This window comes from Leucopleurus acutus, assembly GCF_964270905.1.
Source record: "Leucopleurus acutus genome assembly, chromosome: 2".
NCBI classification, from domain to species: domain Eukaryota; kingdom Metazoa; phylum Chordata; class Mammalia; order Artiodactyla; family Delphinidae; genus Leucopleurus; species Leucopleurus acutus.
In genome coordinates, this window is record NC_139143.1 from 193313181 (window position 1) to 193330677 (window position 17497).

General features: G+C 65.9%; 2 protein-coding genes across 3 annotated transcripts in view; both read left to right on the plus strand.

The window, feature by feature from the left end:
- Nucleotides 1–10271, plus strand: part of LOC309975974 (uncharacterized protein C1orf159) — a 30122-nt gene extending 19851 nt beyond the window's left edge. The window contains exons 1-10 of one of the 2 annotated variants that reach the window (XM_082861369.1): nucleotides 423–441; nucleotides 582–620; nucleotides 707–795; nucleotides 2322–2397; nucleotides 4973–5059; nucleotides 5375–5440; nucleotides 7083–7181; nucleotides 7810–7835; nucleotides 7950–7980; nucleotides 9090–10271. In XM_082861369.1, coding sequence (XP_082717495.1) covers nucleotides 724–795; nucleotides 2322–2397; nucleotides 4973–5059; nucleotides 5375–5440; nucleotides 7083–7181; nucleotides 7810–7835; nucleotides 7950–7980; nucleotides 9090–9187 — 555 coding nt within the window. In that variant the 5' untranslated portion in view covers nucleotides 423–441; nucleotides 582–620; nucleotides 707–723 and the 3' untranslated portion in view covers nucleotides 9188–10271. Of the gene's footprint in view, nucleotides 1–422; nucleotides 442–581; nucleotides 621–706; nucleotides 796–2321; nucleotides 2398–4972; nucleotides 5060–5374; nucleotides 5441–7082; nucleotides 7182–7809; nucleotides 7836–7949; nucleotides 7981–9089 lie in introns of those variants that run through there. The other variant, XM_082861368.1, reaches the window with a different exon arrangement.
- A 5583-nt stretch (nucleotides 10272–15854) lies between these two features.
- On the plus strand, nucleotides 15855–16613 carry RNF223 (ring finger protein 223; the record flags this gene model as incomplete). The annotated part of the gene is made up of 1 exon (XM_082862516.1): nucleotides 15855–16613. The coding sequence occupies one exon, from the start codon at nucleotides 15855–15857 to the stop codon at nucleotides 16611–16613; it is 759 nt and encodes a 252-aa protein (XP_082718642.1).
- Nucleotides 16614–17497: the final 884 nt, after the last annotated feature.

The following is a 17497-nucleotide window of genomic DNA, read 5'->3' on the forward strand; positions in this document are numbered from 1 at the left end:
GTGTGGCACCGTGAGCGCTGAATCGCGTGGGCTGTCGCGTTTCGTGTGGTTTTAGCATTAGGACGTTTACTTGCAGTCTGTTTGCTCTCTAGATCCATCACCCGCCAGAGGCACCTGCACCCAGTACTGCCTGTGTCACGGCTTTTAGTGCCCCAGCTGGGTGTTTTCCACACACCCTCCCGTGATGACAACAGGCCCAACGGCACAAAACTGTTAACACCGAGGGGTCCTGACCAGCCTGGCCGCCCCAGAGGCACCCTTGCCATTCCGTCTCTGGGTGAAAATACTGGAAATCGAATTCGGGTCTTATGAGGACAGGATGAGATGGCGGGTGGGAGGGCCGTCCGAGCTCTGGGGCAGGACTGGCTCACCCAGACCCTCTCTGCTCAGTCCTTCTTCCTGGAAGCAGCAGCGAACGGTGGGAAACTGGCGGAGGAGGGAGTGAGTCCATCAGATCCTGATCCGGGTGGGCCGAGCCGTGGGGGTTCCTGACGAAAAGTCCAGTTGGACCCCGAGCCCCGGGCGTGGTTTGGCTGCGCTTGGCCAGCAGCACGGCCTCACCTATCCACCTCGATTTGCAGGCCCCGGACCGAGGGTCTGCCGGCCTCCAGGAGGGCCAGGTAAGCATCCTGCGCCCTGGCCCCCGCCCGGTGCCCTGCCCTGCCAGGCGTCGCCTGTGGCCACACGGCACCCCTCTCTCTCGCAGACCCTGAGCTCCGGGACATGGCGCTCCAGCGCGCCGTCCTCCTGGCCAGCCTCCTGGTGGAAGTTGCCAGTAGATCCTCAGGAAGTGCGGTGAGCACCCAGCACGTGGCTCGTGGGCTCTTCACCCAGGGGCTCGCCCTTTCACCTCTAGGTGCCACCCTTGTCCCGGCCCCCGAGATGCTGGCCGTACCCACTGCCAGGGTCAGAGGGGCCTGTGCCTCTGGGCGGGCAGCAGATGCACAGCCCCGCCCCTGGCACCCGCTCCACTCTGCCTGCTAGAACCTCCTTTCCCTCTGCCCAACTAGACCTCTTTCTGGAGCTGAAATAGGGTCTCCACAGAGCTGCCCCCACTGGCACTGGCCACAGCTAGTGGGGCGGACAGAGACGCCCACTTCAGGCTCAGACTCGGCCAGGTCATGGCTCTCCCAAGCCGGTGACACAGGTGTGCCAGGCTGTGGTTTCTGGAGGTGCCCGGCCATGTGTGCACACACCCAGCTGCTCGTCCTCCAGGATGGTGAGCCTTCCAGCCACTCTGCCCCTGCCGGGTTGGGTGGGACAGGACGGCCAGGCTTCCCCCTCGGGCTTGGCCTCGGCCCCCTGGAGTCCAGGATGCGCCCACCATTCCTCAGCCGCCCTGAGGTGCCCCTTGCAAATCACAGCGTGCCAGTCCTGGGAAACCAGCTCGGCTGGGCTGAGCGCACGGAGCGGAGCTGCCCGGACGCCTCCCGAGGCCCCTGCCGCCGCCTGGTCTGTGAGTGCAGTGCCCGCAGCGCCCACTCCTGCGCGTGGACCTGGCCTTTCCTCTGTGGGGGCCGAGCTGGACCCCCGATGGAGGTGCCTGTAGACTTGTAGAAGCATCGCAGAAGCGTCCAGGAATGTGGGCTGTTTGGTCGGGAGCGCGGGCAGACGCGCTGTGAGGGCTGCACAGGCCTCTCACTAGGGAGGCCGAGGGGGCCTGGAGTTATCTTCCTGTTTCACCACTGCCCAGAAACATATGTGCTTCCTTTTTTAGCAGCTTCGTCTTTTGATTTTCAAAGCCACCAGCTGCAAGTGGCGACTAATATAAATAACTCCACGGTTGAAATGCCTGCCCTGTGCCCACCTGTGGCCCACAAGGCGAGAGGTGGCGGCTCTTCCCATGACCCAGGAGACCCCCGTGAGAAAAGAAGGGGCTGCAGGGAGGCCCCAAGGGGAGGGTGGGCGGGCAGTGGAGGAGAGGACCACCCCCTGCCCACCAGGCTGCTCCAGCCCACCCCCAACAGAATCTCTGGGTGGGCCCCAAGGGATCCCCCGAGGGATTCCTGCCTTTGGGAGTCCAGGTGCCACGGAATGTGCCCTGGCAGGTCCCAGCCCAACACTTCGGTTGTTGGTTCAGTCACCAAACGCTCGCTGGACACCAAGTGCTGTCCCAGGAAGCGTCTGTGCGGTGTGGCCGTGCGTCCTCACCTTGCTCTGGGTCAGCGAGGCACAGTCACCGGACGCTGACTACAAGAGGCCAGAGCCCCAGGTGCTGGGGTGAGCTTGCCGGGAGCCCCTCTGCGGATATCGCCCTGGGCCTGGCCCGCACAAGCTGCCCGGCCGCAGGGTCTGGAAACTCACCACTATCTCCCCTCTAGGGCCAGCAGCCCAAGTGTTGTGTGGACGTGGTGGACACCAACGCCACCTGCCCAGGCACTAACCTGTGTGGCCCAGGTGAGCTTTGGCATGAGCAAGCCTAGATGGCCTCGGGAAGGAGGGGCCGGAGGGGTGGGCAGAGGCAGCGAGCGTGATGGGGCCTCGTCCTGGGAGGTGGGGGCAGGACCCCAGGAGGACACGGTGGCTCCAGGCCTGCGGGGTGGGGGCAGGTAAGACTGCCTCTTCCCTCGCAGGGAGTTTCAGCTGCCCTGAGGTAAGCTGACATAAGACAGGAGCAGCAAAGTACAGAAACGTGTACAGGTTTTACAGGACATGGGAGGAAGTGGAGTCCCAAGTAAGTGGCAGAATCAGCGCTTACACATCAGGTTGAACAAGGAGGCGATTGTGGGCAAGTGGCTAAAACACTGGGGCAGCCGAAGGGAGACGGGGATGACTGTAACATGGTCGCCCGACTCCCGTCTTCTCCCGGTTGGGGGGTGGGGGGCAGCTCCCATATGGGGTTTGTCTCCTCCCCACTTGAGACTTTACCTTCAGAAAGTTTCACATATTAAAAGCCAAGTTGGTAGCTGTGGAGAGATTTGGGTTAGAATTTGTGGGATAGGAGGTCGGCAAAGGGGAGGGGAAACAGATGGAACGAGCAGAAAGGAACCAGATGAGCACCAGCTCCCGTGTCTCACTGACCCTCAGTCCTGGGACAGCCCGTCCCGTCACACTCAGGAAGAGGATTGTGGGTGGGCTCCCACCGGTGAAACCTCCGTGTGTGGGCAGTAGGTGGGGCGGGGACAGCGTGGAGACCCTCGACGCAGCCCTAGTCTCAGGAACTTTCCCAGTGGCCCGCCGTTGCCGCAACCTGTCGAGGTGACTGCCTGAAGTTCACATCAGTTTGCAGGGCTTTGGGAAACGGCAGTTCTGGTCCTTGTGATACCAGGTCAGAAGGGTGGGAGAGAAGCGGAAACGTTAGTATGGAGAGTCAGAGCCAGACAGTGGGGGAGACTGGGAGATTTCAGCACCCGGTCCAGTTTACAGGCGGCTGGGCCTCGAGGCCTGGGTCAGGACTGGAATCTGCTCCATCAGGCAGATCAGAGTTTCCTACTGAAAGGTCACTTCTCCCCGCAGCCAGCCCGCTTTCTACCAAAGAGAGTCACAGTGACACTAACTGTCTTACAAATAAGCCTAGCCTCACTAAACTTGGCCTGATTGTTGAAGGAAATTTAGCCACAACAGCGACTGACCACCAGGCGCTTTTGAAGTCTGCTTTGCTGGCCTTTTCCCAGGGCCTCTTGAGTCCAGGAGGCCGAGCCAAGGACTCAGCTCCAGACTTTGCCTGCAGTACCTCTAGGTTTGCGTGAACTCCTCTTCCTGAGGTCCCTGGTCCTGCCGGGCGGTGACCTTCCTTACTCACTGGGCAAGGCAGGGAACCCAGTGAGCCAGGCCCTGCGCTGCTTTTCAAGGGGCTTTAAGGCTCAGCAAAGTCAGCCTTCGCTCCTTAGATCTGGTTACTGGGCCTGGCCCCCAGCTGTGCTTTGTTCCTGCACACACAGCTCAGGGCCTCCTTGTGGCCAGCAGCCCTGGCGGCTTCACCAAGGAGCCCAGGTACCTTGGGGCTGGCGGAGGGAGCTCTCGGGAGAATCGTTGCCTTGGCGACAGGTCTGTACCCAGGACCCCATGTTCCTAGGCCTCCTCGATCAGCCCCCCCAGAGGTCAGCCCCTCCCAAGAAATGCCGAGTGAAGGGAAAGAGCCCAACTACTTCAGAAGAGAAGCCCTGGTCTTACGAGAAACGAAGGCCTGTTCCTGATACTTGTATGATTCCACGTTGGGTCTGACGTGGCCTCCTGGCACGGCGCTCAGCCCGTGCGCCCCCGTCACTCTTCAGACCCTGCCATCTGCTTGGCGTCACAGCAGGAAGGCCTTCCTCTGAGGGGACCCGTTTGTGTGCAGACTACGTGCTGGTCAAGTCTGTGCCGGCCTCCAGCACCTGCAACCAATATTTCTCCAGTACGTTCTCTCAGCCCGTGCTACGTGGCGGGGTGTTGAGAAGAAATAAAGGTGTAAGACGCAATCTCTGCCCTTAAAGGGCACAGTGGGCCAGGTGGACTGCCTGCAGACCGCCGGCTGGCAAGCGCTGGACAGCTTCCAGCCCCAGGTCGGGCCGCAGGCTGTGGGGAGGCCGCTGGCCGCGGCATTGGGCAGGGCAGGAACGCGGGTCGAGTGTGCTTGGGCCGCCCGGGGGCAGGGGGCGGGCGGCAGCACACTGGCGCAGACGCCCCTTGTCCCTCGTGGCGGCCGAGTGGGAGTGCGCTGCAGCCCCTGGTGGATGTGGGAGGTGGGGCTCGCCTCTCGTCCCCTCCAGCGTGTATACTCGGCACCTGTCAGTGTCGGGTCCCCATCCGGGCCTCTGCAGCCCTTTCCGAGGCACCTGGCAAGGGGCCGGTGGGAATGCCCGTGCGAGAGAGGGCTGGCTGCGGTTCCCGCGGAGGCGGTTCTTGTTCTGAAGTCCATGCAAGCGTCCAGAGTGGGTGAACTAGCGTCCTGGAATGAATGTGGTTTTACAGGCTCAAAGCATAGCGCTCCCCGAAGGCAGCCGGCTGGCGCGGGCTTGCTTTGAGCCGAGCCTCCTGTCTCCCGGCACAGGCTGCTACGGGCACCGGGCCGAGGACGGGACCGTCAGCTGCATCCGCTGCAGGAACGGGACTCACAACAGCTCCGAGTGCAGAGGCTGTATGTCCCCCCGCCCCTCCCCCTGCCTGCTGCTCACCAAGGGTCCACACCTCCATGTTCTGGAGGAAAGGGTGGGAGTTCTCGCTGTTGTCCCCACACCTGGGCCACTGTCCCTCGGTGGACACCTCCCAGGAGCCCTCTCCCCGAGTCCGCTTGCCCCCCAGGACAACCTCCATGTCTCATTTCCGGCCCGTTTGGGCTGCATCTCTGGCTCCCCAGGGGTCCTCTGCGGGGCCCCCGTGCCTGGTCCAGGACCTCACGTGGGTCTGGGCGGCCTGTGGAGCCAGCCGCACTGACTGGTCTGTTCCCCCGCAGTCGCTGCCCGGGGCGCGCACTTCCCCATGAACAGGAGCACGGGGATGCCTGGGCGGCCGAGTTTTGGTAAGTCTCTCGGCTCACCGGACCAGTCCCGGGGGGACACAAGGGCACCATCAGAGCCATTCCCAGCGCAGACCCAATCGCTGATGCTGGCCACGGCAGGGCCACGTCCACAGTCAAGGGCAGGCTCCGCCCCAGACAAGAGCTCTGTACCGGGACCCAGCCCTGGGACGCAGCCCTGGTCACGGAGCAGGACCCCGGACGGCATGGAAGCTCGGCCGGCTTTGAAGTCAGGGTCTGGGCTTGATTTAAAAGGGTGGGTGCTGGGCTTCCCTGGTGGTGCAGTGGTTGAGAGTCCGCCTGCCGATGCAGGGGACACGGGTTCGTGCCCTGGTCCGGGAAGATCCCACATGCCGTGGAGCGGCTGGGCCCGTGAGCCATGGCCGCTGAGCCTGTGCGTCCGGAGCCTGTGCTCCGCAACGGGAGAGGCCGCCAACAGTGAGAGGCCCGTGTACCGCAAAAAATAAATAAACAAAAGGGTGGGTGCGGCTGGGGTCGCTTGGCGTGGACCCCCATGTGCCTCTGAATGGGCTGCATGTCTTAACCCTTTGCCTGGCTCAGAGGCCCCCCGGCCCCTTGGTCCCTGGGAGCTCAGGATGTGCAGTTCTCCAAGGTGGGAGGGCATCTGAAGTCCCCTTGCACCGTCCCCGGTGGCTCTTCTAGGACATAGGTCTTGGAGGGGACTGAGACGCTGTAGGCAGGCAGACATGCCCTCCATACCACCTGGTCCTCAGGTGCAGACACGGGAGACGCCCTGGTACCCCGCCTGTTCCTGCTGCGAGGCGTCCTGTCGTACCTGAGACGCTGGCCGAGCCACAGGGAGTGGCCAGGCTGCGGGAGTGTGGTGTCCAGGCCACCAGTGACCACTGCAGTCACGGTGCGGGACCTGCCCCAGGGTGTAGCCACCTCTTCTGAGGTGACTGGGTTGCGATGGGGGTCATGACCCCCCAGATCCTGGTCCTTCAGAGGACACGTTGACCTAGACCAACGGCTCAGGCCTTCCCTGCGAGTCTCAGGACCGGAAGCAAGTGGCCTTGTGCTGGCGTGGGCCGACCAGCAGTGTTTGGGGCAGGGTGGGCCCAGACAGCCCCAGCTTCTTGCGATGTGGGCCTGGGCCTTGCAGCAGAGGGTGGCACATGAGGCCCCTGCAGTCCAGTGTTGAGTCCGCTTCCAGTTGGCAAGTTTGGGGTGGTGTAGCTGGAACCCGTCCCTCCTGAGGCTCTAGCGTGGCCGGCCTTGTGCCTGTGTGTCAGGGTCAGAAAGGCGCTTCCCACGGGCACCTAAACGCAGAGCCTCCAGCTGGGCATCCGCCCGCCGGCCCGCCTGGACCTGTGGAGGTGAAGACAGCAGGCGTCTTGGTGCTGGGAGGGCCACCCCGGGTGACAGCTGACCAGCTCCAGAGAGGCAAGGTGGGGTGTATCCACACGCCAGGGCCACGGGGGCCCCAGAGTCTGCACTGAGTGTCAAGGGAGGAGATGGGGGGCTCGGGGGCCAGGATCACTGAACGTCTTGACAGCCCACGCCCCGGAGAACCTGAGGCCTGGGCAGTGCGAGTGCAGGGGGGACCCACACCCCTGTGTGTGAACCCCTTGGCCCCTGCGGGAGCCCAGGTGTGCACCCCTGGCAGCCCTCACCTCGCTTGCAGGGGGCCCCCAGGTGGCAGCCTCCCTCTTCCTGGGGACGTTTCTCATCAGCTCGGGCCTCATCCTCTCCGTGGCTGCATTCTTCTACCTCAAGCGTGCCAGTAAGCTGCCTGACGTCTTCTATGGAAGAAACAAAGGTACCCCTCCTGCCGGGGTGTGCCCGGGGGCACGGAGCGGGGCTGGGGCCGAGATGCAGGTGTCTGGTGCAAGGCCGCATCTGCGGCACCCTGGAGGGGACTGGGTTGTCACGTGGCTCTCGGGCCTGAGGATAAGAGGGGCGGTCACGTCCTGGGAGTGCTCTGGGTGGATGTCGTGGGGTCTCAGTGTGGAGGGTGACGGGGGCAGACACTCTGCAGGCCGGCTTGTCTGCTCTGGTGGGAAGCTGGGGGTGGGGGCGGCTGGCCCCAGAGCGCTGGCGGGACACCACCGGAGTGTGGTGGGAGATGGGGCCGGGCAGGCTGAGGGCACCGCTGGGCACGGGAGTGAGGGACTGGAGTGAGCCTGGAGCCAGGGACCCTCTGCAGGCTTGTGGAACCCTCAGGCTGATGGACCCCCACCTCAGGCCTGTGGACCCCTGCCCAAGCTGAGGGCCCAGCAGCAGAGGCTGAGGGTCCCTCCCAGACTGAGAGACCCCTGTCCCGAGGCTGAGGGACCCCCGCCCAGGCTGAGGGCCCCCCAGGCTGAGGCAGCTGTGTGGCCTCCAGGTGACACCTGTGCTCTCCCCTACAGCCCCCAGCCTGCAGCCTGGCGAAGCTGTAAGTACCTGATAGGTGGGCTGAGGCCCCGTGTGTGTGCGTCTGGGTGTCTGTGTGTCTGGGCTGGGGGCCATCCCGTCTCCAGTTCTCACTGTGCCTTTTCCCCTTTTCCAGGCCGCGATGATTCCCCCACCTCCGTCCTCAGGTGCGTCAGTGCTTTCCTGTCCCTCGCCCTGTCGGGATGCCTCGTCTCTCGTGGGAATTTCAAAACGCCAGGCCCATGGCCGCTGCAGGGGTGCTGGCCAAGCCCCTCTTCATCATCCACAGCTTTCGTGCCTTTTTCCTTTTATTCCTGAGATGCTGTGTCTGTCGAGGGGGGCGGGGTGTTCCCAACACGGGTCAGGGGTCAGCCCTGCCGCCCTCAGCCCTCCACCAGGTCCCAGCTCTGCCTGAGCAGGGAGCCAGTGGCCGGCACGGGGCCCTCCCGTGGTCCCTCCTGAGCAGTAGCTGTGTCACAGTTGACCCTGTGAGCACAGAGGTCACGTCACACAGGCCACCTGCCTCTTCCCCAGACCGTGTTCCTGCCACCGTGTGGAGGTCTGGAGTGGGGACAGGTGAGGACATCCTCCTCCTTGGGGACAGAGAAGTCCCTCGGTCAAGGCGAGATCTGCCCTGTCCAGTGAGACACTTGTCTGATCTCTCCAAAGCAGCGCCATGTCCAAGCACAAGGTGCCTGCGTCAGTCTCCTGGGGCGGCCGGGGGCTCGGGAGAACAGAAATGTCTTCTCTCACGGTTCTGGAGGCCACCTGCTCCCTCCGGAGGCTCTGGGGTGGGTCCTTCCTGCCTCTCCCAGCCTCTGGGGCTCCAGGCGTCCCTGGGCTTTTGGGGCCGCATCCCACCAGCCGCTGCTGCATCTTCCGCTGGCTTCTCCCCTCTGTGTCTCCCTTCCTCTCCCGAGGCCACTGGTCGCTGGATTTAGGGCCCATCAGATAATCACATCTGCAGAGACCATTTTTCCAAGTAAGGTTGCACCCGCAGGTTCTGGGCCTTAGGGTGTGGACATGCGTTTGTAGTTGGGGGGATACCATCCACCCTGCAGCGCATCACATGACCTGTGCCTTTGTGTTTCGGGAGAGCCGGGCCCTCTCCCGGGCCGAGGGGCGCCAGGTGTCCGGGAGCTGGAGCCCGGTGGGCTTCCTCCCTGGCGGCTGCTCCAGCCCCCCTCCCGTGAGCCCCAGGGAGGCCCACGACCCCAGGCCCTCCCTGCCGCCCCAGGCCCCACTCTGATCCCGCCTGTCTCTGACCCTGTTTCAGTGCGGAAGCCGCGCTACGTCCGGCGCGAGCGGCCCTCGGACAGGGACGTGGGCCCCACTGCCGTCTCTTCCGTGGAGGCCCGGGTGAGCAACGTCTGATCCCGCAGCCCATCCACAGCCCCGCGTGCTGCTGAGGGGGGGCCCACACGAAGGCTGGGCGCTGCCCAGCGAGGCCTCAGGACAGGCCTGCACACGGCCCTGGCTCATCCCTCTCTAGCCACAGATGTGGAGTGAGAGCCGCCTGCCCGCAGGCCTTCCTCAGCGCACACAGCCGCTCAGCGTGACTGACCCGGGGCAGCACTCCAGCCTCTGGCCCTGAGCCGGGCCGGGGAACCAGGCCGCGTGGGGTCCAGGCTCCTCGGGAGAGACGACCTGCAGGACCCGGGTGCCCCTCCACCTTGGAGCCCATGGTGGGCAGACCCCCCGCACCCCCTCTGAGAGCAGTGAGGCCGAGGCCTTTGGGGGGTCAGGCCGCATCCACACACAGGCAGTTTGGGGCCTGCAAACCGGCCCCTGGGCTCAGGCGCCCGCAGGCCTGTCCTGCATGGCCACAGCTGCCCACTTCCAGGCGCTGCGGGAGTGAGTCGCCTGGCCTCCTGCTGACTCTTACCTGTGCTTAAGCAGAAAGCACTTTGCATAGAAGTCCAAGAGGCACGCTGCCGTCGTCTGCACCCCGCCTGGGCCCCAGGCACTGGAGGTCCTCATCCACCTTGGGATGGACACTGGCCCGAAGCTGCTGGAGGTCGAGACCCCCCAGGGACGTGTCAACCCGGGGCCACGTTTACCTGTGACTGCCGCCTGGACTGGCTGTCTCGCTGGACCTGCCGAGGGCCGCCCTGGCCAGCAGTCCTGTCCCGCTGCCCCAGCCCCGAGGCAGCAGCCCGTGTTCCCTGCCTCGGCCGGTTGCGGAGGGACGGCTCTGGGTTCCTGTGGAAATGGGGGAGCGTCGGGGTGCCCACTGAGCACGGGCAGGGTGCTGCCTGGCCTCCCCAGAGCCTCCACGGGGACTGACGTTTTCTCCTCCGGTGTCTGGTCCACGTCCGCGGGGCCCACGGCAGGGCCTGTGTGGCCGGCCTCCTGCTTTCTGCACTGGGATTCCCACTGCGGTGTTTGTGGTGTATGGACACAAGCTCGGTCGCCAGGACATGAACGATGACTGACCGGCAGCTGAGAGGGGCGGCCACCTGAAATCAGCGTCAATAAACCACTCAGGCCCTTCTCGCCGGCCCAAGGTTCACCAGCTCCTCAGCAGGGGTGGAGCCTTGCTGCTGAGCCCTGCCTCGCACTGGGGAGGGCAGGGAGCCCTCAGGATCTTAGCCTCGGGAGAAGGGGGCTTGTCCCAAGCTGCCTCAGAGAGCAGGAGTCCCTGGTGGCCCCCAGCCGTCAGGACTGAGATGGGAAAGAGTGTGGGTGCCCCCAGGGGGGCTTTTCTGTAAAGTGACCGGGCCCATGGGTGCCCTGGCCGCACGGGTGACTGCAGGCCCCCGTGCGGCCAGGGCACCCATGGGGCCTCTCGGGGAGGTCACCGTGGTGCCCGGCTCACAGCCCCCAGGAGGAAGCTACACGTGGGTACAGAGTGCAGGCTGGCGGCACCTTGGGGAGGTGGGGTCCCGTGGGTGGGTGGCCCTCGGAGGGGCCTTTGCCGACTGGCAGCGGGCTTCATCCCGGGCGTCCCAGCCAGAGCCGCCAGGACACAGCTGGGGCAGGGCAGAGAGCCTGGCCCACCCCGTCAGGCTTGCAGCCATCGGGGCACCCGGGGGGCGTCTGCTTGGCCCTGGGTGCTGCGTCAGCACAGCCAGGGCTGCGGGGAGGCTCTGCCCTCTGTTCTGGGGGGCGGCTGCCCGGGAACCTCCTGCCTCCAGGCTGACAGCCTTAAGGGGCTGTGGGTCGCCCATGGGGTTCCTGTGGGCGCAAGATGACCCTCGGCTTCCCCGGGGCCCCCTAGAGCCCCTCTTCTCTAATGTCCTGTCCCCTGCCCTGCCTGCAGCCCCCAGCCTCAGCCCTGCCCCATCCCCGGCAGCAAAACTCAACTCTGCATTTCAGCCTGCAGCCCTCTGGTGCCCACACGTGAGATGCTTCCCCTGACTTCCCAGGCCTATGTGGCCTGGCCCGTTGGGCTCTCAGCCGCCGGAGACCCCTGGGCCTGGGTGCGACTGTCTCAGGCCCCCAAATAGTTGGGGGGGCATCACTGGACTCGTGAGCCCGTGACCCTGATGGGCATCCTGGCCAGAAAGCGGTGGGCAGGGTTGGGGGGCACCCGAGATGGGGGTGGGGCAGCTGGCAGGCGCAGGGCGTCTGGGCCGGGCACCACGCACAGCCGCCTCCCCAGTTTCTCTCCGTCACCCATTCCTCACCCGGACTCCAGGTCCTCACGTAAGAAGCCAAGATAAGGCCGATTTGTGGGCTAATCAGTTCGGGCCAAAGCAGGCAGGTGGGGCGCCCGTCGTCCCCCCAGCCCCACTGTGTCAACCGCCACGGGGACCCCTGCCCCGGGAGGTGAGCCCGGCCCGGGGGCCACGCTGCAGCTCGCTGGTCCATTCGTCCGCTCACTCAGCGCCGGAGGAGCACCCAGAGCTGTCAGAAGTCAGAGGTCAGCAAGAGGCCGTACCCACTGCAGAGGTGGGAGGTGGCAGCACGGCAGGGCGAGCAGGGCCTGAGGGGGTGACCCGAGGGAAGAGGGCCTGGCAGGGGCCTGGGCGCCGGGCCCCAGTAGGAGCCGGCTTCCAAGGCCAGGCCGACTTTGGGGACCAAGCTCACTGCTGGGTGCTGGAGAGACAGGACCGGAGGAGTCCCCTCATGGCCAGAGGGCCTCACCAAGCCTGTCGGGAGCCCAGAGTGTGTGGGGGGGTGGGGGGGCCGGGCGCAAGTGCGCCCCCCGAGCCCCGGCTTCAGCCCAGCCTCTGGCCTGTGGGGGACACCAGACTCTACACCCGTGTGGGGACCTCTCCCCACACTGGCCATTTCATGTGCCCCCGGCAGCCCTCAGGGATCTGAAGCTGGTCCTCACCCCACCCCTTGGGGGGCAGGCCTCTCTCCTGCCCCTCTGGCCAAGGACAGCTTCTGTGTCCAGCCCAGGACTCCCAGGTGTCCTGAGGGCTCCGGGACCCCACATCTGAGAGCCGCAACTGGACAGGGGCGGTCGCCGTGGGCCTCGTTCTCTGCCCGGTCCGGCAAGTGAGTCCCAGCCCCAGGGTCACGTGCCGGCCGCCGTGCTCCCCTCACGCGTGCACACACCTGCACGCGCACGCAGACACCTGCACACGTGCGCTCGCACACCTAGCCGGGTTGGGTTGGTGAACAGCTCACCCACTCAGGCGAAGCCCACGCTCACACCTGGAGCAGCTGCTCTTCCCTCGTGAATGTGGAGAGCAAGCAGGTGTGGGGGGACCAGGTGGGCCCCAAATGTGCTGAGATCCCGTGAGGTGAGCCCCGGCCACCACCGCAGATGGCATATCCCTCAGGTGTTCCTGTCCCCTTGCCTCTGGGCACTGACTGTCCACTGAGGAGCCCGGAGGTTCCCAGGAGGCCTTGGGAAGGTGTTCTCAGAGAACCGAGGATGCCTCCTGGAGGCAGCATGTGACCGACCCCGAGTCCCATCTCGCACGGACTGGCCCGCCCCTCACAGAGACTCCTCACCCCCTCGTCAAGCCCCTGGCTGAGGCTCCTCCCCCTTCCTGGAGCACACGGGAGCCCCAGCCCCTTCCTAAGCCCAGGTCCCCTCCGCCCCTGCAGCCACCCCACAGCTCAGCCTCCTTGTGGCTGCAGGCCTGGCTGCCCCCCCAGCCCGCTGTGGCTCCTCCTGGGGTCTGGCCCAGGCAGCCTGCTTTGGGCACCCACCTCCTAACGCTGAGGGAGGGTCTTCCTCTTGCTGACCTCTGACTTCTGTTGGCTGTCAGTGCCCCTCCTAGTGCTACTGGGGCTGGGCAGCCTCCAGGGGTCCTGGACTACCCGCTGAGGAGTCAGGGGGCCCCTGCCCGGTGGGTGGGGATGAGGTGGGCCGTCCCCCACCAGGGTGGACCGCTGCTCCCAGCCTCGCCAAGCCCAGCATCCCCTCCCCACAGGCTCGTGACTGGGGTCCCATCTCAGGAGGGCTGGGCCCCAAGTCTAGATCAGGTGTACACTGAGGTGTGCTGCGTGCGGCTGCGGGGTGGGGGCAGGGAAGCCACGGGGCGTGGGGGAGAGCCTGCTGTGACCCTGGGGCCAGGATCAGGTGTCAGATGGGGGAGCCCCTGGCTAGGACCCGGGCCCCTCCAGCCCAGCCCTCACCCCCTGCATCCTGCCCTCCAGCCAGGCCTCTGCACAGGCTGGCCCTGTGGTCTGCTGGGACCCCGTACCTACTGGCTGAAACCGCTCCCCTTCCCCCGGGAGACTTCCAGCTCCCCTGGCTGGGTGGGCGCTGCCTTGGAGTCCCTGCCCTACATGTGTAATTGAGGTGTCCCAGCAGACGCTCCCCTGAAACAAGTTCGTGTGGCCAGCCCGGCGCCTGGCCCGCCCTCACCCCTGGCTCAGCCCTTGGGTGCTCCTAGCCCTGACCCCTCACCCCACTCTCTGGACCCAGAGCAGGGAGCTCCCTCCCGGCCCCCAAAGGCTGTAGGTGGGGAGGGATGGGCGGGGGCAGCAGAAGCCCAAGTTCGGGGTGGGCAGCCACACGGATGAGGCAGGTGTTGGGGCGAGGGGCAGGGGCTGCTCGGGGAGCATATCAGTGAGCTGATCGTGAGTGGGGGGCTCCTGGCAGGGACCCTCCGGGGGGCCCACCCAGGAGCTCAGGTGCAGCCACCTGGAACAGGGTTGGTGAGCAGATCTGTTTCCGGAGGGGCTGCTCCGGCATCTCAGGGGCCACGGGGGTAGGGGAGAGGTTTCACCCAGGCATCCAGCCACCTCCCCAGACCTGCCCAGACTACAGAGCCCTACCGACCCCCAGCCCCACCCCAGGCTCCACCCCAGACCTCTCACTTCTGACTCCCCGCCCTCAGCTGGCTGCCCAGCCTGCCAGGGACAGGACAGAAGGCCAGCCAATCCCGGAAGCGGGCCGCGCCCCCGGCCAGCATGATCCCAGCAAGTGTATAAATACACCTGCCGGGAGCCCATGCCCAGAGAACTCACACCCGCCTCAGACAGCGCTCCACACCTGGAGGAGTGCACACACCCGCCCCCCGGCCCCCCCCCCCCGGCGGCCCTGGAGAGGAACAGCAGCCAGGCCGGGAGGGGAAGGACCCAGCGCTGCCAGGACGAGTGACCTCGCGGCCGCAGCCTGGCCGTGACAGCCAAGAGGGTCGTGCCTGGGCCCCGCTGACCCCAGCTACCAGGTAAGGCTGGCTCAGCTGGCACTCACCTCTCACCTGTACGGGCTCAGGGTGGGGCACCTCCTCAGAGGGGTGGGGCCGCCGTGCCAAGGAACCGGTTATGTGGGGTGAACTGGCTGGGGGAGGACAGCCTGCAGTACCCCCAGACCCTGCTGAGGCTGCCGCCTGGCCTGTGGCAACTGCTGTCACCAAACGTAATGACGCTTCATGCTGCGATGCCGGGGCACTGGTGACATCACAGTGATGTCACCGTGACTCACGGCGGTCACCGGCAGGAGGCAGCAACCCCTGAGCCTTCGTGACACGTCACTGCGAAGTCATCCCACCATCCCTCCTGGACTGACCAGCAAGTCAGGGTCAGGTCACCCCTGGGGGGCCTCCTGGGCTCCATGGGGTCACGTGGCCAGCGTCTTCCCAAGGCCCTGGCCTCCTCTGTCCGTCGTGAAGGTGAAGGGCGAGTCAGCCCCTTACCTGCCCTCCTCCAAGCAGGAGCCACGTGGCTGTCTGGGAAGGAGACCTGGGCCCCGTGAAGGGGCAGCAGGCAAGGGGGGAGAACGTCCCACTGCCTCCTGATGGCAGCTGTGGCTGGTGTGACACTCCCAGGTGGCGGGCCGGCCTAGGGAGGATGGCTGGGGCTCATCCAGCACCCCGCCCCCCGCTCCCCTGGCCACAGGCTGAGGGTCACTTCCAGGCCCTGAGGGCCAGCACCAGGCAGCCCTGCAGGTTCAGGCCGTGGCTGGGGGACAAACCTCCTCCTCGGGCCACGGCCACCACCCTTGCTCGGGCCCTCCAGTCTCCCGCAGCGCAGCCAGCTCAGGCCGGCTCTAGATCCAGAGTCCCAGCCCTCACCCAGCCAGGCCTGGCACCCACCCTCACACAACTGCCCGCAGATCGGGTGCGTGCCAAGCAAATCGGCCGCCCACACTGGGACCTGTGTTCAAACCCACTTCACCTGACCCAGAGCCACACTCCTCCTGTGAGAGCCTGGGCCCCGCTGGCTGTCACCCCAGCCTCCGAGCCACCTCTTCTGCACCGTGGCTGTTCTGTGTCATGTGCCCAGGGCCCACCCTGGCAGAGCCCCGATGTAAATAGTAACTGTTGTGGGCCATCGTCATCATCACCTTTATTTCTGCCCAGTGGCACGTCCAGGTAGGCCAGGGCTGGTGGGAGGGGTCTACAGAGCAGTGGTCCACATGGCCCAGGCAGACTGGGACACCCCAGGATGCTGAGCCCTGACTCAGCAGGTGAGGGGCTGGGGAGCGCAGGGTTACAACTTGAGCAGAAAGACCTTGAGCCAGGGACAGGTGGGACTTGGTGGGGGTGCCTGCAGATGGGCAGTGTCCTTCCCGGAATCTCTGGGTGATGCAAGAGAGGGACGGGGAGACAGCGACAGACAGACCTTGCAGGAAAGGGGCAATCGAGGTCACTCACAGGGGTCTCTGTTTGTCCCACAGCCCAGAACCATGTCATCAGGCCCGCAGGTGTGGCACACGGCCCTGCCGCCTGCCGGCAGGAGCAGCCCCACCGCCACAGTGCCCAGGTCCCGCGGCTCGGCCGGCAGCCCCAGGTCCCCCGGCAGCCCTGGATCAGAGAAGACGGCCTCCCCGCTGGAATGCTCCATCTGCTTCTCGGGCTACGACAACATCTTCAGGACACCCAAGGAGCTCTCCTGCACCCACGTCTTCTGCCTGGAGTGCCTTGCGCGGATGGCAGCCGCCCGGCCCGCAGGCCAGCCGGGTAGCGAGGTCGTGCCCTGCCCGTTCTGCCGGCGGCCCACAGCCGTGCCCATTGCCGGGGCCCCCGCGCTGCACACCAGCCGCCAGCTGCAGGCTCGGATGCCAGCACACCTGCGGCGGGAGGAGCCCGTGTGGCTGGAGGGCACCAAGCTGTGCTGCCGCCCGCCACCCTCTGCGCCTGGCCCTGCAGCGCCCGGCTTTGTGTACGTGGACGTGAGCCCGAGCAAGCCTGCCACGCCCGCAGCACCTGCGCCCACCCCAGGCCCTGCCCGCCGTCCGGGCTGCCTGGCCCGCTGCTGGGCCCGCCGCAGGGACTGGAGGCGCGCGGCACTCATCGCCGTGCTGCTGCTCGCACTCTTCTGCGTGGTGCTCTGGCCCGTGCAGTGCGCGCTCAGGACCGGGAGCCTGCACTGCCTCCCCCGGCCACCCCCTGCCACTGCCCCCGCCGCCGCCACCTTCTCGCTCGGGTCCCTGGCTGACAACTAGGGTTACCGCCCCCACCCCCGGGATCCCAGAGGAGCCCCCTGGGATCTCTGAGGAACCCACACCCGGTTCGGCACACCTGCCCCCGCTCTCTGGGGCTGGCTCCTGTCGGGTGGACAAAATGGTCCCCCGAGCTCCCAGAGATCCCAGATCCCTGTGGGCCCCAGAGGCCGCCCCCCTAACTTCCATCTTGCAGATGGGAAGACCGAGGTCCAGGAGAGAGCTTGGCGAGGCCCCTTCCCCATACACACTGTGAATCGCACGCAAGACCAGCCCCTTGCTGAAAAGGGAGCGGGCTCGCCATCTTTCTTTTATTTTCACATTTCGCCCACGGCTCCTCCCTTCCCCAGGCAGGGCGGGCCCCTCCCCTCGGGTGGCCAGGGGGACGGAGGGCAGTGGCGGGGAGCCCAGCCCCCCCCCCCGAACTGTACATTTTTAAATAAACTATTTTGTACTCGCAGTTGGTAAGGGGCCCTCACTCCCTGTGTCCTCTTTCCTGCACCATTAAGCCCCTCCCTCCAGAAAAACCCCCAGTCTGCCCCTTCTGCAAAGACCCTCAATCCAGAGGACACCGCCACTGGACTGCACTCCCAGCAGCACCTAGGGTGGATGGCCGCAGGTTCTAGGGCGTCCGACTGCTGTCCCCTCTGGGCTGTGGATGGGCTGCGGCGATTCTGGACTTGGCTGCCCCGGGGGGCCGTGAGGCTCTCCCAGGGAGATGGAGAGGGCCTGGGGCACCTGAGGCAGGCGGGACTGCTGTGGGGCCTTGGCCTGGTCCAGGGCCCTCCCCCCCAGCCCCCACCACGGTCACACCAGGCCGCCTCCCCCAGAAGTCACGGCCCCACAGTCCTGCCTGGAGCCCTGACTGGAGGGCCGCAGGACCCCGT